Source organism: Penicillium samsonianum (assembly GCF_028829775.1).
Source record: "Penicillium samsonianum strain IBT 33392 chromosome Unknown utg000002l_segment0_segment0, whole genome shotgun sequence".
In the NCBI taxonomy this organism is placed as follows: domain Eukaryota; kingdom Fungi; phylum Ascomycota; class Eurotiomycetes; order Eurotiales; family Aspergillaceae; genus Penicillium; species Penicillium samsonianum.
This window is the reverse complement of record NW_026643260.1, coordinates 870,028-895,742: the sequence shown is the minus strand read 5'-3', so window position 1 is coordinate 895,742 and position 25,715 is coordinate 870,028. Positions and strand designations below refer to the sequence as shown.

The 25,715-nt window shown below is 48.7% G+C and overlaps 9 protein-coding genes across 9 annotated transcripts; 6 read left to right on the top strand and 3 right to left on the bottom strand.

Moving 5' to 3' along the window:
• Positions 1–1,798: 1,798 nt before the first annotated feature.
• Positions 1,799–3,763, top strand: N7471_002184 (alkyl/aryl-sulfatase; the record flags this gene model as incomplete). The annotated part of the gene is made up of 1 exon (XM_057274904.1): positions 1,799–3,763. One exon carries the CDS (start codon positions 1,799–1,801, stop codon positions 3,761–3,763), a length of 1,965 nt encoding a protein of 654 aa, XP_057139542.1.
• Positions 3,764–7,005: 3,242 nt separating this feature from the next.
• N7471_002183 (class I SAM-dependent DNA methyltransferase) lies at positions 7,006–7,689 on the top strand (the record flags this gene model as incomplete). The annotated part of the gene is made up of 1 exon (XM_057274903.1): positions 7,006–7,689. One exon carries the CDS (start codon positions 7,006–7,008, stop codon positions 7,687–7,689), a length of 684 nt encoding a protein of 227 aa, XP_057139541.1.
• A 681-nt stretch (positions 7,690–8,370) lies between these two features.
• Positions 8,371–12,388, bottom strand: N7471_002182 (hybrid sensor histidine kinase/response regulator; the record flags this gene model as incomplete). Its single annotated transcript, XM_057274902.1, has 6 exons — positions 8,371–8,769; positions 8,821–9,112; positions 9,168–10,211; positions 10,268–10,969; positions 11,024–12,238; positions 12,300–12,388. The coding sequence occupies 6 exons, from the start codon at positions 12,386–12,388 to the stop codon at positions 8,443–8,445; spliced, it is 3,669 nt and encodes a 1,222-aa protein (XP_057139540.1). The 3' UTR covers positions 8,371–8,442.
• A 652-nt stretch (positions 12,389–13,040) lies between these two features.
• N7471_002181 (PQ-loop repeat-containing protein) lies at positions 13,041–13,908 on the bottom strand (the record flags this gene model as incomplete). Its single annotated transcript, XM_057274901.1, has 2 exons — positions 13,041–13,563; positions 13,628–13,908. Coding segments are annotated over 2 exons (804 nt in total), but the record flags the coding sequence as incomplete, so codon positions are not given.
• A 1,651-nt stretch (positions 13,909–15,559) lies between these two features.
• N7471_002180 (ferritin-like domain-containing protein) lies at positions 15,560–16,924 on the top strand (the record flags this gene model as incomplete). The annotated part of the gene is made up of 5 exons (XM_057274900.1): positions 15,560–15,644; positions 15,697–15,882; positions 15,939–16,028; positions 16,079–16,596; positions 16,688–16,924. The coding sequence occupies 5 exons, from the start codon at positions 15,560–15,562 to the stop codon at positions 16,922–16,924; spliced, it is 1,116 nt and encodes a 371-aa protein (XP_057139538.1).
• Positions 16,925–17,288: 364 nt separating this feature from the next.
• On the top strand, positions 17,289–18,485 carry N7471_002179 (Zn(II)2Cys6 transcription factor domain-containing protein; the record flags this gene model as incomplete). The annotated part of the gene is made up of 1 exon (XM_057274899.1): positions 17,289–18,485. One exon carries the CDS (start codon positions 17,289–17,291, stop codon positions 18,483–18,485), a length of 1,197 nt encoding a protein of 398 aa, XP_057139537.1.
• Positions 18,486–19,846: 1,361 nt separating this feature from the next.
• N7471_002178 (GMC family oxidoreductase) lies at positions 19,847–21,897 on the top strand (the record flags this gene model as incomplete). The annotated part of the gene is made up of 4 exons (XM_057274898.1): positions 19,847–20,092; positions 20,157–20,336; positions 20,404–21,412; positions 21,476–21,897. The coding sequence occupies 4 exons, from the start codon at positions 19,847–19,849 to the stop codon at positions 21,895–21,897; spliced, it is 1,857 nt and encodes a 618-aa protein (XP_057139536.1).
• Positions 21,898–22,021: 124 nt separating this feature from the next.
• On the bottom strand, positions 22,022–23,266 carry N7471_002177 (ankyrin repeat domain-containing protein; the record flags this gene model as incomplete). The annotated part of the gene is made up of 1 exon (XM_057274897.1): positions 22,022–23,266. One exon carries the CDS (start codon positions 23,264–23,266, stop codon positions 22,022–22,024), a length of 1,245 nt encoding a protein of 414 aa, XP_057139535.1.
• A 1,548-nt stretch (positions 23,267–24,814) lies between these two features.
• On the top strand, positions 24,815–25,454 carry N7471_002176 (putative vacuolar transporter chaperon Vtc1; the record flags this gene model as incomplete). Its single annotated transcript, XM_057274896.1, has 2 exons — positions 24,815–24,848; positions 25,108–25,454. 2 exons carry the CDS (start codon positions 24,815–24,817, stop codon positions 25,452–25,454), a joined length of 381 nt encoding a protein of 126 aa, XP_057139534.1.
• Positions 25,455–25,715: the final 261 nt, after the last annotated feature.

The window sequence follows — 25,715 nt, the reverse complement described above, 5'->3', positions numbered from 1 at the left end:
TTCAGGTGGTGGAAATCGACGTATTCGAGTGCGCGCTGGTGCTGAACAAGAGAAAGAGAATGAGGACCGGCGCACGATAAATGCCGCTTGGAGAGGTGTACTTCCAGGCATTTCTCAGGGCAATATGCGTGCGAAAGCACTGGAATAAGCTAGGAACCAAGTCTCCGTGTGGACTCTGGAAGGTGCTGAGAACCAATCTTATTAAGATTCTAGGCCTGGTGGTTACTCGATCTACCGCCTACTTGTATGTTCCTCACAGGTAACTCAACCTTACTTCTCGAACCAGATATCAATCAACCATACTCTCTATTGGACATGCCTAGTACTAGCCTGTAGGGATTTCCTCAAATATTAGAACAGCCATAGCGAATGTCCTAGGAACAGTCCGTGTGATGGCTTCGAAAAACAATACCTACCTGAGACATACAGCTACATGCATCGATCTATATTCTGGCAGGAGAAGGTGTGATTATTTGTCAGGTTACATTGTGTAATGGAGAGTATGGGCATTTGGGAAGAAATGCGTATGTTGAAATGCTTTATAATTTGGGCCTATCACTAGGCATTTGGACGCGAAATTTCAAACACACCACCCTCAGTAACATTACGTCACCTTGTCGACTGGCAACCCCACTCATTGCTCATCATGACTATCACACAGTCCGGTGTCAATGACCAAACATCATTTTATAAAACCGGACGAAGATAGCCAGATAATCTTGAGGAATTCGAGATAAATAATAATTATGCGGCGGACAGAGTTGCGCACAGCTCCAACTTGGGTGGTTTCGGGATATTGCCTAGACTTTCGGGCGATCGATCTCTAGGCAACGCTCACATGGGACGGGACGGGACGGTCGTTCATTCGATTCCCGCAAGTTTGTGGGGTATATGCATGCCTCGCATCTACATGTGTTGATCTATTGCTGACTAATAGGTTGGTTTGCTCTCGGTGGCCCATCGGTAAGTTGCATCCCCACAACTGACTGGTGACTGTATGCCTGTACCATGTAGCGCTGGAACAAATATATAGTGCAAACATTAGTCTCAAAATGCCAAGATAATGCAAATTCGGAGTTTTCGGAAGACCGATACTATTTTACAGACCAATCATTATTTTGATCTATGGGACTAGCGACACAGTGAACGATCACGTCGTATTTTGGATCATTGCCTTCAGCTCAGCCAGCGCTTGGTGGTAGCTACGTATGCACAGGAATTACTAATGAGTGGAGCTCTCGGCCTAACGCGTATTTGGCCGACTCATTTCCGTATTCAAATAAATGCGAGACTCGGCTTGCAATGGATTGTGTCCCCAGTACAGAAATATGGAGATTGATGTATACTTACCCTTTCCGCCTGATTTGATCATTGTGCTGCAATTAGATAATTCAAATTGATAGTTAGATCATCTTGGCAGGCATAGCGGTTGCGTAATCACTCAATTAAAATGTAAAATACAATTACATACGGACTTCCAACCTTAGCGACTACACTATTATCATGTCGTGTGATAGATTAGAAAAGCAATGGCTACCTGAGACATACAGCTGCAAGGATAAATCCACAATTTGGGAGGGGAAAGGGTGATTATTTGTCAAGGTGCATTGTGTAGTTGCATTGTGCAATTGAGGGTACGAGCACAGGCGGCCGGGAAGGAAAGGCGTATGTTGGAATGCTATATAACTGAGGCCAATCCCCAGATATTCAAATTTCGAAAATAGAAAATACAAGCACATACTGCCCCGTTAGCTTTACATCACTTTATCAACTAGTACCCCCACTTTCATTGCTCATCATGGCTATCACACAGCCCCGTATCGAAGACAGCAACCATGACTTTGAATTTGCGAACCGAGGACTTCTGCGAACCGACCGGGATTCTTACATTTTGTCAGACACCACCAATCAAATTGTCTGGGATACCGAGGCTTATGCATTCCTCCAGGAAGAGGCCCCAGAGACTGCAAATGCGTCGTTATGGAGGCAAGGGCAGCTCTGCAGTGTGACCGCGGGCCTCTATCACGTCACCGAAGGTGTTTATCAAATCCGTGGGCTTGATCTTGCAAACATGAGCATTGTCAAAATTCCAAACTCGAACGGAATTATCATCATCGATTGCTTGACCTCGGTTGAGACCGCACGTAGAGCTATTCAGCTCTACCAGGTTGAACATAGAGATAGGCATGGCCAAGACGCGGAAATCAAGGCCCTCTTCTATACACATTGCCATGCAGACCATTTTGGTGGCGCTCAGGCCATTATCGACATCGCAACAAAAGCCGGAACTGCTCTTCAAATCATAGGTCCTGACGGCTTCCTGGAACACGCTGTCAGTGAGAACGTGTATGCCGGACCGGCAATGGCTCGCCGATCTATCTACATGTACGGAGAGGCCTTGGAAAAATCTCCTGTCGGGCAGATCGGCTGCGGACTCGGGCAAGCTTTGTCGACTGGAACCAGCTCGCTTGTGGCGCCCCTACAGAATATCACCAAGAGTGGGGTTCTCGCCCCAGGCATTGAGGGTCTGCAGATTATCTGCCAATTGACTCCGGGAACCGAAGCCCCTGCAGAAGTAAACTTTTACTTCCCTGACTATAGAGCGCTGTGTATGGCGGAGAATGCGACCCACACCTTGCACAATATCCAAACGCTGCGAGGTGCTCCAGTACGTGACGCACGACTCTGGTCACGATATATGGATGAATCGATTACCCTATTCGGTGACAAAAGTGATGTGGTGTTCTCTAGCCACCACTGGCCCACCTGGAACCATGATGGAAAGCTGGTGGTCAACTTTCTATCCGAACAACGGGATTATTACGCCTACCTGCACAATGAGACACTTCGGCAGCTTAATGACGGCAAGACCCCCGTCGAAATTGCGGAAGAGATTGAGATGCCTCCAACTCTGAGTGCGCGGACAAACCTCCGTGGCTACTATGGCTCAATCAGTCACAATGTCAAAGGAGTCTATGACCACTACATGGGTTGGTTCAATGGAAACCCTGCTTATCTGTGGCCACTCACTCCCGTTGATGAAGCAACTGAACTTGTAAAATGTATGGGTGGCAGCAAAGCTGTTCTTGAAATGGCCCAGGTTTATCACACTAACAAGAATTTGCGATTCGCCGCTACATTGTTGGACAAGCTTGTTTTTGCAACCCAAAGCAGTCCTGACGAAAAGAATAGCGAGGTTGCCAAAGAGGCAAAGGAGGAACTGGCGGCTGTGTATACCGAGCTGGGATACAGCACGGAAAATGGAACGTGGCGCAATTTCTTCCTCACCGGGGCCTTCGAGCTGCAAAACGGGCCCCAGGCGGCGATCAACGCAATGACACCTCAGTCGATGATGGCTCTAGGCTTTGACCAGCTATTCGATATCATCGCTATCCGTATCAATGGACCAGAGGCGTTCAAGCAACCCACGAAATATCTTGAAAAGGAAATCACCATTGATTTTATGGTCGAGGACATGGAACAACTCGAAAAGCCAGGTGCGGGATGGCACCTGAGACTCAGCAATGCTGCCCTGACGGGGCATGCCGTTCCATATACGGCATCTCCGAACCCTCGAAACGCCGAAATTACTCTGACTGTCTGGCTCAAGCACCAGGAACTCGTGGCCCTCATCGGAGCTGCAGCTGCTAGCAAGACCCCGAATCTCGACAAGCTCATAATTTCCGGGAACGTGGACGCTTGGACCGATATCACGTCCCTGGTCACTGTGCCAAACCCTGCATTCAACATTGTAACGCCTTAGCTTATCTGGGAATAAAGTATATTTAACCCTATCCTCTATGCAGCTATTAAGAACACGTTCTCCATAGTTCTCACACACTCTTTACAGAAAATATTGAAGAATCATGATTATCTTCCAAAACTTGTAACACAGCTCGCCCTACCCATGGGTCTTCGCCTCTCATTTCTTATGGAATCCTCTTCGGGTCCCCACTAAAGTCTTTCCGCGGTCCTAATCTGGCGAGTTTTACAACATATCGTGCATACTAGATATAGCCAAGGGTCGTTGTGATGTCACGCATAACGAGCTTCACGGCAGGTCCTCAGTCCCTCCGATCCAAACTTGATCAGCCTTGTTTATAGATATGTACCATGTGAATGACGTTTTCGTCGGTGATGGTTGACTGAAAAATCTCTTCTCAAACCAGAATGAGACTTTGCACTCAACTTATATCCATCTAGTTAATAGCTGGTCAATGGCTCTTACTTCACCAGTCTGCACGACTGAATTCCCACTTAGCGTAGGTGGTCATTGCTTATAGGGGAGGTGTGACAAGAATGGTCACGAAATTCAAAAAGTGATCGCCAATCGCTCACCCGTGATGCTACTCGGAATTGGGATATGATTAGGAGGCAGTTGACAGCATAGTTTTGGTCTATCTGGGAGTGGGAGCTATGATTTCCTTAACTGCTCGAGGGAGGAGTTGTCGTAGAAGTGTACTGTCTTCTGATATGCAGAATATTGGACTATAGGTCCAAGCCAAACTTGATCTCCAGTTCTTTGATACGAAAATGTGGTTCTTTCTTTGCTCGAACAATGAGGGTTTGGCGGAACCGGATGCGCAGCCATAGTTGGGTTCCATCTCCAAGACGGCTTGATGTCTCTAGGAGCGCAATTCGAGCCCGTGCGCACCAAAAGTTCGAGTGAAAAAAGTTGTACCTGGATTGAGTGGTTGATAAACTCAGTTTCCAAACCTTGGTGTCATCTCTTAGTGAGAACCTGCCACAATCTCGGAAATCTTGTACAGAAGGTAAACTGGCTCGACTTTTGTCGGTTGCCAACTGCATTTTCCAGTCATGCAATGGAAGTAGATATTAACACAGCAATAACGGTGATCGGAGACGGCTAAGGATTTGAGACACGGCGGCAAGAAGGTCCGAGGCGTTTCCAAACTCGCCCCATATAGTCGCCGTAGTGAACGTAGAATTCGAGTGATCGGACGGTCCTCTCCGGGTTTTTCGTCTTCCTAGTGTGATCGTAGCTCGAGTTGCTTAGATCCATCAAATCCTCATTGTTGTCCGTCGGTTTATGACAACATCAAAAATTCCATGAGAAAGATGTGTTGAAAATTCCCCTAAAGAAGAGGTTAGATATGATACCGATGACAGGGCAGACAAGCAGCCATACCTTCAGATGCTGTTATATGAAACGGAAAAACCAAAGAAAAAACTTTAGAGGTATTTCGCACAAGAGAAGAAGTTAAACCTCATCTTCAAAATGTTCTTGAGGATCGAAGTCAAAAGGGGCGGAGGCGATTGAAGGAATCCGCGGCGCGGAGGAGATAAGAGATTGTCTTGCGGAGGAGATGAGAGATTCCAAGGTTGTCTTGCTGATGGATTAGCCGATCCACTCGGACGTAGAGGCGAAGCCGCAGTATCTAGGCCTTGTAAAAGGATGTAGGCCTGTTGGCTTCGAATTTCATAAGAACTCGATAAAATGGAACGAATGGCCTAGAGAAATGCAATTCCCACGGCGTTCGGCATAGATTCGTCCTCGATCGATGTAGTTTTGGGGTGTCTTGCGATGAGACAGCGTCTCATGGGCAAAGAATTTGAGGAACTCGAGGTGTTGATCGGGGAAAAGAATTATTTGTGGAAAGAGCAAGCTAGTTAGTTAGTTATCCTACTTCCCGGGTGGCCTGACGCGTAAGGCACCGTTGAATTGCAATATCTCAGACTTATTTTGTAGTGACGATGCCTACCACCCCCATTTACCCATCATCTATTCATTGTTGTGTGCTTTCCAGCTTGAAAGGCTGCTGGTTGCCAACCAGCTCTGTTCAATATATAGCATATGCGCATTCACGTAGTCTAGATAGTCAATATTCTCTAGGCCCCAGCTCCTTCAAGGTTTTCATCTGCAGATAAAAGAGAGCAAGGTTCCCGACAGGGAAGGTGGCACCCACGTGATCTGCACATGCACAAATAGGGCCTACGGAGTCCGACAGAATGGAATTTTGTCACTAATCATCAGTACATGCGCAGATGTATCCTCGCTGGCTACCGCGGCAAATTATTATTTTCACTCGCACTTCGCATCTGGGATTCTTTCTATTGGATTGAACGTTGTGTAACGCTAGCCTCGAAACCTACTGGAAAAAGCAATATCCAATCACCACTAGGCAAAAATGCATCGGTGCACGCAAAGAGCACGGACAAGAAAATGAAGGTTGATCATTCTACAGCTAAGTGCCCCATTTCTCCATACTCGACCTTCCTTGGAATAAACTGAGACGAAGATGGAGCCAACCCTACCTAGGAAATAGATCGGCACGTTAGTGGTAAACCTGGTGGGGCCCCTCCACGTCAATCTAATCTTGATTGATGGGGAATATCTGGATGAGACCAGGTTGCATGTTCAGACCAGATCTGATCATTGGCCAAGCACAAACCGCCTTGGCATGGGCTCACTGGCGGGAAAATGTGCAGAAAACATGGTCCGTGAGCCATTTAATTCACTCAATTGGTTCTCCAGTCTTTCCATACGACTGAAACCAGAGGCGCAAGTCGACGGCGATGATCGCTTCTTCAATCCTGATTTATATCTTCAATCTACGGATGAATTGAATAAAACACAGGTGTTTCCATTACCTCGGCAGCCAGGCAACAGCCTGGAGGGGTACATACTTAGCGCAGGAACATGCATCATGCTCAGGCCCAGGCTCAGCGCAACTGAAAGTATGTTCCACCGACATCATCGATCGACCAATCTTCACCCTTTTTGGGTCCATTCATCAATAACCCCGCATCATCACGCCATTAATTCCGGCTATGTCCAGGCTATATCGGTAATGACCTGCAGCTCAAAATTACTTACTATAAGAAGGGCGTCCGCACAGGGTTGGAAACTGACTACTACTCACTTGATTCTAATCTCCTAGGCCAAAAGTCACCAAGAACCCTTCGCAACAAAACGCAATATCCCAACCTTCTAGACCATTTAATAAAGCCCCCTTCTTCAGCAATCAACCCCAAACCCACACAATGTTGGCCCCAACTCCAATCCAGGCAAAGGCCTCAAGCTCAGCTAGAGAACTATACCTCAGTCAAGCCCGCGCCAGCGGCAGCACCGAGGATTGCATGGCTCTATACGAGAAATGGGCAGCCTCATATGACGATGAGGTTGGAGACAGTGCTCAAGACTACGTTGCTCCCGTGCTTGTCGCTCAAGCTGCCATCAAATACGGGCTCTCAAACGGCGCCACAAACAGTGTGATACTAGATGCCGGTTGCGGGACCGGGCTGGTGGGAGTGGCTCTTTCAATGGCCAAGGCCAAAGCAATCGATGGCATCGATCTATCTCCCGCCATGCTTTCTATCGCTAGAAAAACAGGCATCTATCGGGATCTCACAGTCGCAGACATGAACCGGCCGATTGACAAGGCGGACGGAACATACGATCTCGTGTCCTGCGTGGGAACTTTCACTCTTGGCCATGTTGGGCCAGACCCTGCTTTGCGAGAACTTGTGCGTGTCGCTAAGAATAAGGGTGTCGTTGTCTCAACGATCCTGGAAGAGATCTGGGTGCCCGGAGGCTTCAAGGCTGAGGTCGAGAAGCTGGTGGCTGAGGGCGTGGTGAAGGTCTTGACCGACGAGCTTATAGACTATGTAAAGGGACACGGCGACAAGGCAGTGTTGCTCATTCTAGAGAAGATCAACCGCGACTGAACGAAACCATTGCCAATCACGACGCAAAGCCCCAGCGACTCACAGCCCTTGCAACACAAATTGATTGGTCCTCAACTCCTCCAATGCGACATACAAAGATGGGATTTCAACACCCCAACCCCAATGCAACACTGCAACACTGCAATAGGCTCCAGATGAACTCGACTTTAGTTACGTGGAAGCAGCTTGTCATTTTTAGAACATTCTTAAATTAATAAATCCTGACAGACTAAATGAGACAAAATATCGTGATATTCGGGGGAATTTTCGACGGAATTTGTTTATATTTCACTTTATGCATCCGCTTTCTCATATGCATCCGACTTATTGAATCCGCTGTTGAAACAGCAGCTATGTAGTTCATTTTGAGCTTTTCTCAATAATGTACAACATACGGAACATGCATGATCAACTAGGGGCGCGGGGTAAGGCCAAGACGGAGCAGAAATCTCCGCGGCAGATGATTCGCACTCAACACTACAGGGATCATCGTAGTTGCGAAAATCCGGGGATCGGGAATCCTTGGCATATCTCACATTCATCAAACTTACGGTATACATTTACGCGGTTCCTGGGGGCCCGAGGCAACTAGAGAAGAATGCCGTCAAAGTATACACTGGAATCAAGAGCCAAAATGAAATTTCCATGGTCTATTCATTTTATATACACACGAAAGACCAAAGAAAAACCAACCAACACCACGCTGTGCAGTGGAGGTCAAAGACCAGCCAATCTAAATTCAAAAAGATGGTATCATGCAATGTTCATAAGAGTTCTGAGCGCGCGAAGGGAGAGGGGTTTGATGAGGTAGTTATCGATACCAGCCGTAGTAGCCTGGTGTTGGAATCCAGCGGTGGAAACTCCAGTGACAGCCATGATGCAAGAGGGTCTGATGTTATGTTCGCGTTCGAATTCGCGAATTTTGCTCGTTGAGACGAGGCCGTCCATCACGGGCATTGAGATGTCCATCAGGACAAAATCGTAGTGAAAGTTCGACGATTTGTATTTATCCAGTGCGACGAGGCCGTTGTGGGCTGTGTCGTAGCTGCAGTTTATTTTGCGCATGAAGGTGGCCATAATCTGACATTTGTGTTAGTGATGCTCGGAATGGGAAGCGGCGTGGGACAGTACCTTGACATTAATTTCATTATCGTCCACAATGAGCACATGGGCCAGTGCTTGCTTGCTGGATCGTCGGGGTGTGGAGGCGGTTGATTCTCCCGGTGAGCTCATCGCTTCATTTGAATACCCGGGCGTCCCTCTATCATAGAGATCCGAGCCTGAGTCTGAATTCCTTTCTGTTTGTATCTGCGAAGATATTAGCGAGAAAGCAGCGTCGAGCACAGGGGACGCAGGTTGTATTTGGATCTCGCGCCACTTCATGATCTTTTCAACGGCTTTGTAAATCTTCTGTGGTCCGAATCTGCAAAAAGCGTTAGTTTTCATAGCAACAACTCTTTTGATAAATTGTAACCTACGGTTGGGCAACGCGGATAATGTTGACAGAGAGGCTGTCCAGTATGATTGGGACATTGCCGCTCAGCACGATGAAGAAGTCAAAGCCATTCTGAGCCGCCATTTCGGACACAAGTTGATCATTTTCATCCATAGTTCGTCTGAGGAGTTCTTCCTCAATGACAACAACCTGGCCACGAGCCTTCTCGATGGAAGCAGCCAGAGAAATGTTCCACTTCATCTTTGTCATGAAGATGTTTGCCAGTGCACTCTGAATGGAAAGATTTCGTTTGCCTTCGACGGTGAGAATCCCAGTGGGCGCCTCTGTGAGGTCAGGATAACCATTGAAGCCTACCAGACATGCATGCAGGGTGGCTCCTGGCTGAGTGGTTGTCGGAGCCGGGCTATCCTCTGGATCAAGACTCGCCGGTAGATATTGAACCGGAATATAGACATCAGCCTGAGTCCCAATGCCTAACTCGCTCCTCACGTTCACATGCCCCCCAAGTGACATCACCAATTGTTGTACCATGCTCAGGCCCAGCCCGACGCCCTCAGACAACGGGTCTTCTTGAGAGAATGGGGCAAACAGCTTATGTTTGATGAAATCGGGCGCGATTCCACGGCCGGTATCAGTGATGGAGAGGTGAACAAGGGGTGACTGGGACTCCGATCGGTCCCTGGCCTTTGATAACGCTATTTCGATGAAGCCGGCTGTGGTCCACTTCATCGCATTGCCGAGAAGGTTCATCACGATTCTTCTCCAGGCACCTGCAAGGGACCTAATCATCCAAGTGTCCGTTTGGTCGACTCGTATGACAACGGACAATTGGTTTTGTGCCCTGAGATCCTTGGTGATTGAATCGCCTGCCTCCTTGTTGGATGACATCCTTTTAGCGAGCTGGCTCACCTGCTCAGGTGCTCGCTGACCAGTGTACAATATGTCTGCAACCTCTTCCACCAAATGGCTAATGTTAAAGTCAGACACAAGATTGGCCGTGTCATTCTCCATTATTTCATTTAGTTTGTCCGTATGCCTCAGGTTGTTGACCTTACAGAATTCCAACCTATAACGTATTAGCATAATTTTTAGATCTAAGAAAGTCTACTCGGGTGAACTCACATGTGATTCGTTGTATCCAGTAAGGTCAATCCAGACTTTTCGATCATCGTCACCATCTCTTCTTGTGATGGGCTAAGAGAGCTGGAATGTAATAATTCAGCACTTGCAAGTATTCCATGCAGTGGTGAACGAAGCTCGTGGCTGACAGAGGTTATAAAATCGAATTTTGATCTCTCGGTAGTGGCCCAATGAATCCGAGAAACTTCAGAAATCAAAGAATCACCAAAAACCTTGAAATAGTGTAACTCCTCTAGCCCGAGTGCTCGGAAACTGCTTGTCGTCCACACCAGCACCCCAGAAAGCCAACGAGACTTATTCCAATCCCATAAAGGAAGGAACAGGGCGGATTTAGCACCGGGAAGACACCGTGCAAGATGTTTTGCACAAGTGTGGGTGTTTAGATCAGTGCTATCATTTAGAAGACAATCATCCCCGTCAACGTCCTCGTCTAGAATCAGGATCTGACCTTGGGGGAAAGACTTGAGCATTTGATGGAGCAATCCCTGTGGTATACTAGGTTGTTTATTTGGACCAGCATTGCCTTGGGGTGGCAACTTTAGCGCACAACTTAAAGTATCGCATGGAAGGTCAAATTCATGCGACACAGCCCGGGCTAGCCCGAGAGGATTAGGCAGCGGTGCAGACGGGAACCCGGGATCTCCAGCCGGCAATGGCTCCCAAATTTCTGGTTCTTGGGGTACACTAACGAAAGGAATGTTAGTGAATACCATTCGATAGCAAGAGCTACGTACTCACAAGGCAAAATCAGTGGGACAGGCATCGAGAAATGCAACTCCGTCCAGATCCATGGAATCCCGGAGCAAGGCACTTGCACGGGAATAGATAGAAGCGATGCGTTCATATATGGGTGTGCTCTCGGTCAATGATAACTGCGAAAAGCCTTGATCAATACCCTGAGGGGCACCGTTGTCTCCTGACTTCAATACTTCGCCCATCGACTTTTCTTCGCTGGGGCTCAGCACCACTGGTCGATCAGAGAAACCCGAGTTCAAAGATGAAGGCTCGGTCGTGAAGTGTTGATCCTGCAAGAAGAACACAGATTCTTCTCCCGCAACGGTCGAGGAAGACGATCGTCTGGATTTGGGAGAAACAGATTGAACAGCGTGACCCAATGGCACATCAGCAACCGGGGTGGTGTCAGGGTCGTCGGCATTTGCAGTGGTGGCGGCAATTTCATGTGGTAGGAGATTCGCTGCATTGACACTCGACTGTAGACGGCCATGATTAGAGACCTCTTTAGGATCAAAGTCTGCATGGGTTTTAACAAAATCAGTCAAACCCTTGACCAATTTTTCAGTCCGAATATGGGCCTGGCTCATTCGCACGTTCTCCAGATGCAGTCCGATGGCATCCGCCACTTCCTGGAGGTCATTGACCTGGTCGTCTCCGAACTCCGTCCATGGTTTGTCGTCGACGATGCAATAAGAGCCCAGAACGTATCCAGATGCGCTGAATAGAGGCACCTCTGCGTAGAAGCGCATGTGTGGCCACTCTCGAACATAAGGTCGGTCCTTGAAGCAATCCTCCAGTGTAAAATCTCGGATAATATAGCGCGTGCGATTGGCGGTCACATTGCTGGTATCGACGTCGTCCGTCGCGCGGCCCGTGAACAACTGAACGGTGTGGGGACATACGCCCCAGACCAGGTCCAGCGACCGTGCTCCGAGATAGATACCATCTCCTGGTTTGTGACGGTTCTTATCTCGTAGTGACACTGAGCCTGTCGTTTCGGCAATGATATGCTGGGTTTCGCCGTCAATTATGGACACAAAGCAGCGATTGGCATTGAAGCGGAGGACGCCAAGCTGAGCAAGTGCGTTGAGGGTAATGTCCTTTGCTAGCTCGCAACCTATGGGCTGTTCATCTCCCGTCGGTGCTGCGGGCGTCTTTTCCTCCTCAAGAGTCGTCGCGTCAGGTGCTTGGAATGCTTGAGTTACTGTGCAGTAATATCTGTTATGGCAATGATCAGTGGTGATCAGTGGGACAGGGATATTGGCCGAGCGCCACAAACCTCGACAAATCGCGGATCCGCTCGCGCTCCGGATCTTCCTCCGGGGTTAGATGAAAAGCGCGTACGCCTGCAGAATTCATAGTAGTCATTGGCTCATAACTGACTACTAGTCACTAAGCAGCAACTTTTAAAGAAAGAGAGTTGCTAAACCCGAGACTCAAATTCCCCACGGGCGGGTGGGTTGCACGTGAAGTGCCAAATCCTCTAAAACCTGCTGTGCATGGAATTCTCCACTATTTTGGGTGATTGACAGTTGTTTATTGGCAGTTCCGAAATTATTTGTGGTCACACATGCCAAGGAAAGATAATGGCAGGTCTAGACAATTTTCAGGCGAATACGAGGCCATTGGTTGGAGCGGGAAGCGGACCGTTACGACATCACATGATATCAACTTTTTATTTCTTTTTCGGGAAGGGGTTCGGCTATATTAAATAGATATCTTCTCCTTTCTCAAGATTTATAGGTAGACGGCAGAAAAAGAATTAAAACGTGCAGACGACTTTTCTGTACGACTTTGGATAATCGTACGATTGCACATTCGAATTCCTAGATGCAGAAATTTGAAAACTTCGCATTCTTTGTGTAGAAGCAAATGAGGCCGATGCAGCTGTATTTATGCCTGGTTTCATTGGGTTTGGCTTCACTGCATGTCGCTATCAGAATTGTAGTGGCTGATTGAGACTCTTGTGCAAATATGAGCCCGGAGTGATAAAGACGAGACGTTCACTTCCTCCGCCTTGTCACCCTAAAAGCGGCTCTGTTTCGCGTCCACGCCGTATGTCGTTACCTGCGGATGAGCAGCGCATGGCCATTACAAAGAGCGCCGCCTGGCCCACGGCGAAAATAAAGTTATCCACGATGACCCAACCGATAGCGCCATACCATATGGAAAATGTATTCCAGTTCCAATGTCCCTGTAGCTTATCATATGGGAATGGAAGGCTCCAGATCCACGCTGCCGTCAGAAGTGTGAACACGACTGCTTGAGAACACAAGCTTTGCAAACTTAATGCATTGGGAAACGGCACTGCACGTATCTCACGAGCTTGACGCCAGATAGCTAGAACGCCGAGGATTGTGATGATCTGGTAAAGTAAGAAGAAATGCAGGGCGAAATAAACGGCTGAAAGCCATCTCCGACCCTCATCATCGAAATCAAAGATAGCGTCGATTACAAGCGGGATAATTGAGACTAAGAGAAAGCCAGTGTACCCAGCGCTTAGGCAGAACCTATACTCGCTGTAGTAGAGGACTAGCACAAATCTAGAAGAAAATTAATATAAATTCGGAAATACTTCAATAGAGGGGAACAGGGGGATGCTCTCACAAGGCAAAAGAAAGGATCGAGACGATGGCACAGTGACACAGACTAAACCAGTCCCCTGCGCTAGGAGGTGTGTGTAGGAAGATGGTGCCACCCTTAGGATCATATTCGTTAAAAAGTAGATAGATATAGATGGTGAGTTGCTCAGTAGCGCTTATCAAGTTGAACAAGATATAGAACGAAGAGATCCCTTTGATGTTCTTCTTGGTCCAGATGCGAAGAATTTGGGGAATAAATGAAACGACGGTCAGGATCAACAATATCCTATTCAAGTTAGCGGATATCTAGTATGGGGACCATATCAGAGAGCGTGTACCCCCGAAACCATATTGGGAATTCCGAAAGGGCCATCTTCTTGGAATGAGGAAGTTCGTGCTAAATTGCCGGTTTCAAACCAAGGGTAATCAAGATGTCCACCCCCTGGAGAGGGTGGAGGACGGAAAACCCCGCTTGTATTGTATTGTTGCAATTTGGATACGGGTCTAACCTATATAGTACATTGATGTATGCATCGATGTACGTCTATGGACCTACGTACATGGGCACATCAATGTATAAGATACATATGTGCATGTTAGTATGTAGGTGAATGGCAGGACACGATTGTAAAAATAGGTGCTCAACAGCGCCAACGTACATAGTATGACGAACTGGTTACTGTACTCCCCAAGTGCCATCTTCGGACTGACCCTCCCCCAAGTACGGCCTTATTGTTAACACAGAATTAATCTGCTCTACCGTTCCCTAGAACATCCACAGAACGGACAGAAGTATCGAAAAGCCCAATTCCACGTTTCTCTGTGCAGTAAATAATACCGGGTTTGCATGGTACTCGGTCCCACCCCCCAACATCATGAGCCCATGAAAGCAAGTTGTATGTGGGAATAGGTGAAGGCGGGTTCATGCCTGTTAAGACAATTGACACGTCCTCCTCCCCCGTTGCGGTCACCAAATGTCGGTATTGCTCATTAACTGCAGGCGTATTGGCAATAGTCTGCGGTTGGGCGGATGGAATGAGAGTTGGCAGAATGATGGTGACAATTTCTATACAATCATAATTCCAAATGCCTTCAGTCATGGCTCGCATGCGTGCACCAGCGTTGAGGATGTCAACCTGAAGTCTACAATCATTTGTTCCGGCATTGACGAGGACCACGTTTGGTCTATAAGGGAGGGAGCCTTGGACATATCTTTTAATCATGCGCAAAACATTTCAAGTTGAAGTTCAAAAGAAAAGGAGATATCTGAAAATTGGTGGAATAAGAGGATGTCAACTAAGACCTGTTGTTAGAGAAGTATAGTTCCTCAAGTTGAGCCCCTCGGTTTCGCTCCCGTCTTCGCTCTCGTTCCCGCTGTTCCCCTCTAGCCCTTGTCTCTCTCACGATCTCGCTCTCGGTCTCGCTCTCGACCCCAGACTCAGCTATCAGTTCCTGCAGCTACCTAAAAGCCCGAGAACTCAATAAACTTCTCCATCATGCAAAGCTATGACATTATATTCCCCTTCGGGCATAATCAACCTGGGTATAGTTCTCTAGCTACCTCGGCTTGACCCACAGTGGTCCCTGCAGATGATATTTCGTGAAGCCTAGGTCTTCCTGTCGTCCCTGTCGGAGGTATTTCTGATATCTATCCGAGTCTTCTGTTAACACTTATCTCTCGATCTGGAACCCCTACCGCCGATCTCAGTCTTGCGCCCGAGACGTCAACAATTAACGTAGGAAAGCTAAAAAACAAGGAAAAGAATGACTAGTTTCTCCTCGGCCAGGCAATTCTAATGCCTGAGCTCAAAGCAAGGGTTCACCCATCGGATCCCCAAATTGCCGGCAAGGCATCTATAAAAGACATGTCCCTCTACTTGGGAAGTAGATTGGTCATTCTTTATTTACAGCCAGACTTCCAATCCAAGAGATAATCAAAGCCCTACTATTCCACATAATGAGGTTCACTAATCTTGCCCTCACCGGTGCCGCCATCGGTCTTGCTAACGCAAGTCCGGTCTCGAAGCGTGCTGTCAGCGATGGTATGTAACCTTCTTCCCAACCAATTGATTGACATCTAATTCTTTTCTTTAGCCGACGTCCTCAACTATGCTCTTACGCTTGAGCATCTTGAGGCCTCTTTCTACGAGGAGGGTCTCAAGAACTACACTCAGGAGGACTTCGTCAATGCTGGCATGAAGGACCCTTTCTATGCCAACCTGAAGGAGGTGGCTTCCGATGAGAAGGACCACGTGAATTTCTTGACCTCCGCGCTCAAGGGTATGTCCCCGTCATTCAAACCGCAAACTAAAGAACAACATTTTGATACTTTCTAGCTGCCGGTGCCTCTCCCGTTGCCCGCTGCACCTACAACTTCCCATCCACCGACGTCAGCGGCTTCCTGGCCCTTGCCAGTGTTCTTGAAGGTAAGAAGATATCCAATCATACCAACAACCACCACTAATACCCTCTCCAGGTGTTGGAGTCAGCGCTTACCTCGGAGCCGCGGCCTCCATTATGAGCGACACCTACTTGACAGCTGCCGGCAGCATCCTCACCACAGAAGCCCGACACAGCGCGTACCTGCGCGCCTCGCTCGGTGAAGTACCCTTCGCCCAGGCCTTCGACAACCCCCTCAGCTTCAACGAGGTGTACACCGTCGCCTCCCCCTTCATCGCCTCATGCCCCTCCAGCAACGGCGCGCTGCCCGTAAAGGCTTTCCCCGCGCTCACGATGAGCTCGATGGACGCCGTCATGACAGGCTCACAGGTGGAGCTGATGGCCGGCAGCGGCTTCAACACCAGCACTACCGACGTCAACGCCGCCTTCATTACCGTCACCGGTCCGGTCTGGGCTCCTCTCAAGCCCATGGGTGATGGAAAGTTCACCGTCACTGTTCCCAAGGGCGTCGCTGGACAGAGCTACGTCGTCCTCACTAAGGGCAATAAGCAGGCGACTGATGACAATATTGTTGCTGGTCCTGCTATCGTTGAGGTAAATTAGATTACCTTTGCGTTTGGGTTTCTTTCTGTTGGGCGCTTCCTCGCCCCCTTTTTCGCAGGGCTGATGTTGCTTGTATTGATAGATTGGAAAGAAGACTGCTATGGGTACCCCGAGCGGTATGGCTGCTATGGGTATGGGTGGCAAGAAGAACATGACTATGCCTACTCCTTCTAAGTCTATGGCTGGATCCTGGAGCAGCTCCTCTGCTACTGCGTCTGCTTCTGCTTCTCCTATGTTTACTGGCGCTGCTCAGAAAATGTCCGGTAGCGCTGCTGGTGTTGTTGCTGCTGGTCTTTTTGCTGCTGTGGCTCTGATCTGAGTGCAGTTGGCTTGTTGAACTTCTAGTCAAATTATCTGGGCGGCGATGTCGATGTTGATTATATGTTCAGTTCTAGTAATAATAGTAAACGTTTGAGCTTTTGGATATATATATTCCAAAGTTACTTCTATGAACACATGCAGTATGCAGATAATGCAATGCCAATTTCCCCTGATATTACCGAGAATGCTGTACACATCATACATATCTACAAAGGCGATGTCAACTCGACAGATATACTTCCGAAATTGTCCTAGACCCGAGTCACATGATACGGGGAAATATGTCAATGTCTCAGATAATTTCTTCCTTTTATTCCCAGCCATCTTGATTGGTCTCCACAGCATGTCAATTAACTTTGAACATGCCCCCTCTTCGCGCGCACACCAAATCCCGCAACGGGTGCGATCAATGCAGAAGCAGGCGGGTCAAATGTGACGAGCAGGGTCCACCATGCTCAAACTGCACAACGCGCGAGTTAAAATGCACATATCTGAAAGTCGCCGCCGCCCGTCGCGCTACAACACATCTTACCCCACCCAGTTCAACATCCGACGTACCCCGGTCTTTAGATGGCCACGGTTCGCCCGTAGCAGCGATTCCCGGCCCAGCCGTTGCCACAACAATCCCAGTCCCGGCACCAACCCAAACAAACTCATTCGGCATCGACAACCTAGAATTAATGCACAAGTTCGCAACAGAGACATACGAAAGCCTCTGTCTCAGTGACTCAGAAATAAATATCTGGCAAATAACCGTCCCAACACTCGCCTTCAAACATGACTATCTGATGAGCGGGATCTTGGCGCTAGCCTCAATGCACATCGCAACAACCTGCGAGCCACCAGAACTAGCACACATGTACTACGAGACAGGTCTACAGTACTACAACCGCAGCCTGACGCCATTCCGCAATGCGATCGATACTATCACGCCGCAGAACTGCGACGCGGTATTCGCGCACTCGATCGTCATGATCGCGATCAGCATCGCGTCACCCCGACTAACCGTCACGAAAGACGAGTGCGCCAGTATCACAGAGAACATCGTGATGCTGTTCGAGCTGCTGCAGGGCGTGAAGAAGATCCTACAAGTCAGCAAGTCGTGGATCAAGCTGGAGTTATTCTCGCAGGGCGAGTATTGGAAGGACACTCCTACCGAACTCGATCCGGATACAGAGGAGGCCCTGACGCATCTGTCGGCGCTGAATGATCAGGTTATGATTGGGATTTACTCGGAGCAGCATCGCATTAATAAGGATGTTATTGCGCATTTGAGGCATTGTTATGCCAAGTTTGCGCGCTCGGCGGATCCGGCGCCCGTTCTTGCTTGGCTTGCGGCTGTTGAGAAAGATTTTGTTGATAGTCTCCGGTGTCGGCAGCCATTTTCCTTGCTGATTCTTATGTATTGGGGGGTGTTGTTGAAGGATCTTGATGAGAAGCGGTGGTGGGCGCGGGATTCGGGTAGAGCGCTGGTTTCGGAGTTGTTTGATGCTTTGAGGTCAGGGGATCCGAGGTGGAAGAGTGCTCTTGCTTGGGTGGAGCGGAAGATGGGGCTTTGAACATTGGAGTGGTGACTAGGGGTCATCCAGATATCTGGAACATAGTCGCTTGCATGACCCGTGGTCGGGTCAGTCGAGTTACGTGAGGCTAACACATTGTACATATAGCATTTTTGAAGCGATTTACACAAATACACCATTTCTTTCCGCTCGAACAGTCAAGACTGACAATTGCCGCCAACGGACGTGGACATCAACAGTGGAGATCCTTGCCAAGGGCCAACCCCATCCAGATGAGGAAGATGATTTCCGCCGAACCGGATCTCTATGTCGACTTACACGGCTAGACCGTGTGGCTAATAAACTGGAGCAAGACGTAGGTCAAGATTGCGGAGTAACTCGCCGAGCCAACTAGGCTACAGACAGCACTGCACGGTCGAAATTTTCAAAGTTCCGTCAGTCAGCCGTAGCGCCAAGTGCATTTTACCAACGGTATACGGGGCAGTTTGTCGGCGACTTGTCACATATATAGAAGTGCGCCTCACGGCCAGTGATATGTTCTGCTTTATTCAACGACGCAATCCAGAAAGCCCGAGGCTTCACACGCGGGACAATCTGCAGTGTTGCGGGTCACACGGTCGCCGCTAATCCTATAAGATATGGACGGTGAAGCGAAAAGGGCTCTAGCGGGCGTTAGTAGGCATTAGCGGGCATCTTCGTGCAGCTGTGATATGCGGCTGACAACAGGATTTAGCAAGTTCAGCCAATCTTCTATCTTCTCAGCTGTGGTGGATGTTGAAAAGAACGCTTGGCCAATTCCATCAGGAGCAAAAGTAGTAGCTTGAGGAAGCTGATGGGAATCGTGGAGTGGTTTGAGTATCCTCAAATCCGGGGGAGAGTGAATACATACATGTATGTACTTCACTAACTAGTTACATATCCATGTGATGTGTCTTATACCGGAGGGGTTTAGTGGGCGTTTCAGGAGCCACGCTTGTGGGAAAAGGAGCTATTCGGGGGTTTTAGGATGAGCTTTGTTTATCTGGCATTTGGCGAAGAGATTTCAAATTGTTATTTGAGGATAGCATTCCTAAGTATTATCGAATATAGGTACACTGTACGTACACTGTAGGTACAGAGTACAATATAGGTACAATATAGGGCTCTTCCCCGCAATCTGTACCGAGGTCTGCGTCTAGGCCTCACTAGGTCTCACTGGATGGACGCCTTATAGTTCGTTTTAGTATATATTAGTATGCATTAGTATGCGTTAGTATGTTTTAGACTCTCTTGGTATAAGAACTAACCCCTGCAGCTTGTCTAACCTGAGTTTAATATCTCATTACCCCTCTTGTGTCTATTTAACTTGTAAATCCCCCAGTTCCACTCCTCCAATCTAAACCAATCTAAACAATCATACAATGGCCGAAAATCCAACTTGCACAGTCGAGGAGTTCACCCGCACCACATTCGACTATGTCATCTGTGGCGGCGGAACTGCAGGACTTGCTATCGCAGTGCGCCTCAGCGAAAACCCAGATGTAACCATCGGCGTTATTGAGGCGGGCAAGTATCGCATTGGAGATCCGCTGGTTGATACTCCTGCGGCGTTCGTGCAGATGTTCGAGGATCCCGAGTATGATTGGTGTATGTATACGGTGCCGCAGGTATGTTTATTCTCTATTAGATCCATCTGCTTTCGATTCGCCAACTTATTTCCTGGGGTTATAGGAAGGCAATCGTGGCCTGTCCCACCATATCCCCCGCGGAAAGCTCCTCGGTGGATCCAGCGGCATCAACTATATGATGTACGTGCGAGGATCCACTGCGGATTACGATGACTGGGCGGAGCTGACAGAGGACGATGGGTGGTCTGGGGAGAATATGCAGCAATATATGCGAAAGCATCAGGTACGATCTCAGCATTTGCATCCTGCAATATTGTGTTTTCCAGTCGAAAAACTGACGAAATGGACAGACCCTCGAGCCAATCGACCCATCCATCACTGATCGCTCCACAATGCCACTTGTAGGCGAGTTCCACGGCACTAGCGGGCCAGTCCGCACCAGTTTCAATGATTCAATCCTGCCAGTAGAGAATGATATCATCAAAGCCTGCGAGGAGGTGACCGGCATCCCAAACAAGCCCACCGACCCATGGAGTGGTGACCACATCGGCTTCTACCACACACTCGGCACAGTCGTTCGAACAGGCCCAAACAAGGGCAAGCGTAGCTACGCCGCACGAGGATACTATGAAGAGAACCGCGCCACTCGTCCAAACCTCAAGGTTCTCTGCGAGGCCCTCGTCAACCGCGTCATACTAGACGGCAACAAAGCCACCGGCGCAAGCCTCACACACGGCGGAGTCGAGTACCAAGTCTCCGCACGGCGCGAAGTAATCGTCAGCGGCGGGACAATCAAAAGCCCCCAGATTCTCGAGCTATCGGGAATTGGCGATCCAGAGGTCCTCAAAGCCGCCGGTGTCGAGTGCAAGGTCGCCAACCCCGGCGTTGGCGCAAACGTCTTAGACCACTCTATCACCCTTAACGTGTTAGAGGTGCAGCCCGGCATCGTCACACTAGACACCCTATACCAAGTGCCCGGGGCAATGGAAGCTGCCGGTAAGCAGTATGCCGAGGACAGCAGCGGGCCACTCAGCTCCGTCTGCAACATGCAGGGATTTTTCCCGGCAAAGAAAATCCTCTCCGAGACAGAACTGGCAGATATCATCCAGAGTATTCGCGATATCAAACCGAACAGCGCGTTCCACGCGAAACAGCTCGAACAAACCATCGTGCACCTCGAGAGCGACCACTCTGCCAATATGCAGATTGTTACCGTGCCAGCCTCTATGAACACGGATGCCATCGGTCATCAGGGCAAGATAATTATGCCGCGCTCGGCTGATCAGCCTGCTGGTTTGACTTTGGCCCTTTGTCTGCAGTACCCCGTGTCCAGAGGGTCTATCCATATTGAGAGTGCAGGTGAGTTACAACCAAACACAAATCCATTCCATGTCCAATCAACTCATATACTAATAAATCCAGACCCAACCAAACCCCCTATGATCAACCCCAACTACGGTGGCCACCCAGCAGACATCTCCCTCCTAGCGGCGTTCCTGCGCTGGAGCGATAAAGTCACGGAATCAAAGCATATGAAGTCTTCAATCCTGCGGCGCGCGTGCCCGGAGCCCAGTGTGAACTTGCAGGACATGGATGCGGCCCGAGAAGCAGTGCACGACCTCATTGCGGGTGAGTACCATATCTGCGGGTCTGTTGCTATGGGCGCTGCGTTGGATAGTAGATTGAGGGTGAAGGGCGTTGAGGGATTGCGTGTTGCGGATGCGTCAGTGTTCCCGAATAATGTTTCGGGCAATATTGTTAGTAGTGTTTACGCTGTTGCGGAAAGGGCGGCGGATTTGATTCGCGAGGATTGGGATTTTGGTGTTCTGAAGCAGACTACCTAGGTATAGCGTAGGACTTGTTCGGGGACTGTTTCAAGGTTTCGTGTTTTACAGTTGAATGAGATTGATTCTGTCGACCCTCTTGGACCAACAGCAGAGTGATTAATCCCTCCAAAGTAAAAATACACTAAGAAATAAACATACTGTACCCCTCTGTACCATCATTCGCCCACAAATAGCGAGTATGCTGCGAATCCTCCACCTGCAGCCGCATAGCAGGATCACAAAGCGAATCCTGCATCTTAAGATCTTCATACCCAGGCTCCGTAACCCGTCTCTCCCGAACCTTCTTCTCAATAAAATCACGCACATTCTCCTTCCTCGGCACATCCTCAAAGTCACACCCTTCCAAAAGAGCCACCGCCTCCTCGAACCTCTCGTCCATCGCCAAATCAAGATCACTCCGCTCAGCACGAACCCCCTTCTGAAGCAACAGCTTCAAAACACCCAAATGCCCGAACCTAACCGCAAACCCAATAGTACTATACCGCGGACACTCAAAACTCAACATAAACACATCATGCGTTAAATGCGGATTCACCCCCTTCTCAATCAACCCAGCCACCATCTCAGTCTGTCCATGCATAACAGCCGCAAATAACGCCCCCTGCCAACACATCCCAACCTCCAACCCCGCTTCAACAAACATCTTCAACAGCGTCTGGTTGTTCTGCTCTGCAACAATACACAACCCCCCATCATCCGCAAGCCTCATCCCAGCCCCAAATAACATCTCCACGACCTCCGGCTGGTTCGTGCAAATCGCGCTCTCAAGCGGGGTCGGTATCTCATTCTCTCCGGGACGAGCACCAGCCTCTAATAAGAAAGGTATGATATCAGGCCAGCATGCAGCAACAGCCGCACCAAGCGCGGACGAATACGGCGGGACGCTGTCTGCGGGCTCGAGCGATGCCTTATACTGAAGCAGCAACTTTACCGCCTCGGTACTATGCGCCGGGATCGCGCCGTCGTGGAGTGCTTCGCGCAGCTGGCCGGGGTCGCATGCTCGGCCAGGTCTTGTTTCGGATAGTAGACAGGTGAGTGTTTCTATGTGTGGGCCGCGGGCTGCGAGGGAGAGCGCATTCCCCGCTATCCGGGTTCTGCTGGCGGGGTTGGTGTGGTTGGTGTTGAGGGCGCTTATGATGGCGCCTGCGTCGAGCATTCTTTTGGTCAGGGTTGTGTGGCCATGCTTGGCGGCCCAGAGGAGGGCGCTGGTGCCGTGGTTTTGGATGTTGTTTTTGTATAGGTAGGGTTGGAGGACTGTGTATGTTCTTTTTGTGGTTTGGACGAAGGCGCTGAGGTCTTTTTGGTTGGGGAGGGATTCGGCGACTGTGAGAAGGAGTTCGGTTGGTAATGAGACTAATTGGGACATGGTGTATGCAAGTTGTGGGGGGTTCTGAGGCTTATTTTGCAGATTGGGCGGATACGATGGGAGATCAACGTTTGATGGATTTAGCGCTTGGGGAAGTGGGCTTAGCGCTGTTGGAGCTAGTGCACTTGGGGGATTGGGGCGGTTTCTAGTATATGATAAAGTTTGGGATTTGGTATATTGGGGACAGGGGGTGGAATCATTTGAGTACTTTTGTGGGAGAACCGGAACAAGCAAATATCATTCACGAGTTCATTTAGGCTCTTTCTGGTATTTAGCCTATACTAGGACTATAAGCTGACTATGAATATGAAGATCAACGTAGGTCATTTATCTTTGAGGGATGTGAAAGATTCCCTTCGATTGTGCATTTAGGAAGATAAATATCTCGCAGTCTTATCATTGCAACAGCTATGCAGGAGGATAGTCTCTTTCCATAACTCCATAACTCGATAGCTCCGGATTTGGACTAGCAATTACTGTATGAGATGCTTTATTAGGGTTTAGTATCAACAAGAACCTGTGAGGTTATAAGGATCTCTAGGTATTTTTGTGAGTTTATATGGTTGGTCTTATATTTCCCTGGTTGTTCGACTGTCTTCGCTACCTCGTTATATATGCCCCCAGTATACCCTACTCTAGATAGATATGCCTTAGACATGAGCAGTATGAACACGAAAAGTTTATATTTCCCACAGGTAGTATGCGCAAGTCAACAACAGCTCAGATGCTCACCTATAAGCCTAAAGTGGGCCTAGTTATTCTAGACCTTAGTTCTTGGGCCTAGTGGAAATCGCTTCGGGGTTCTTTTTTAGTCTCCGTTCCGATCCATTTTTCTCAGGGCGATACCGGGAAAAGATATGTTATGAGACACAACGATCCGAGTATAGATGCAATGTTAAATTGTATGTACATTTTACCTGTCAATTTCACTAACTCGGAGGATATTCGGATGATATGCAGATGCGCTAATGGCAATTCGTCGGTTAATAGTTATAGGTCTAAAGCTTGAAACGGCGTGCCCCATTTCTCGGCGCATTGACCTTTACCGTATAGGGGAAAGACAGAAGAGAGAGAGGTGAAACACTTGTACATGTCTAGTTTTTTTTTTTTTTTTTCTTGGTCCTCGGGCCTTTTTTCGGAGTCCAAGGTTGTATGCAAGTATCGATGAAGAGCAATATAGTCTCCGTCGGATTTCCAGACACTTTCTGTTAATAAAGATTTATCCAAGCTTTATATATGAACAATATAATATATTTATATAAACTTGTAGAATACTAAATAAGATCAAACCTAAGAACGAACCCACCGTATACTTAGTCACCTGCCTCTCATCAAATCGTGGGAGCACGTGCGACAGAGCTCTATCCCGCTAGTCCCAAGCCGGAACAAGACATTGGGGGGGAAGAGATCTTGACTCTTGAAGCCTCTCGCTTCTTTAGTTTGCTTTTCTCTTCGCCAATCTCTCCGAATTGAGTTTGGATTTTTCTTCTGACACTTCTTTTCTTCCGAACTCTTCCAATCTTCAACCTCACCTCTTCACATCCGACAATGTCCAGCCAACCTCTCCTCCAAACCGCTCCCGGTAAGTACGACAACACCTCCAATCTCAGCAGCTCAACAGCTCAGCACGAGAGACAATTCCACCTAGACTCTCTCCCCTCACCGCGGTGCTAGTTAGCGGACCATCATTTTGCTTCTCTTGGGCTGTGGACACCAATTCACACCGCGGTGACATCAACACCCCAAGAGAAGCAGAACGGTCGCACTCCCCATCCCAACCCACACCACAACCACCTTCGAACCCTCCAATCTCCACCCCGAACCCAGCTAACATCCACCAGGCAAGCGAATTGCCCTCCCAACCCGAGTCGAGCCCAAAGTCTTCTTCGCAAACGAGCGCACCTTCCTCTCATGGCTGAACTTCACTGTCATCCTCGGCGGCCTAGCCGTCGGCCTCCTCAACTTCGGCGATCGCATCGGTCGCATCTCCGCTGGCCTCTTTACCGTCATCGCTATGGGCGCAATGATCTACGCCCTAGTGACATTCCACTGGCGCGCGCAGAGTATCCGTCGGCGCGGGCAGAGTGGTATTGATGATCGATTCGGTCCTACAATCCTCGCCATTTCCCTGCTCGCCGCTGTCGTTGTCAACTTCATCTTGCGGATTAAGGATGGGCAGATGAACTAGGTTGATTCTGGACGGTGAATACGATTGTTCTTTTTTTGATCGCGATGTTGGATTGGAGATTCGATTTCTCCCGTTTGGCCACCTGAATACTATACCATTGATTACGTTGGCTCATTCTCGTTCGTTTCATTGTTGATTTTGACAGCATTGTCTGATTTATGTATTCACTTGGCGTATGTTGGTCTGCTTTATGTTTATGAGGCCAGAATGCCTTCCATGTTCATATGCTCGAGTCGAGCGTCTGTCTTTTTATTGCAACGG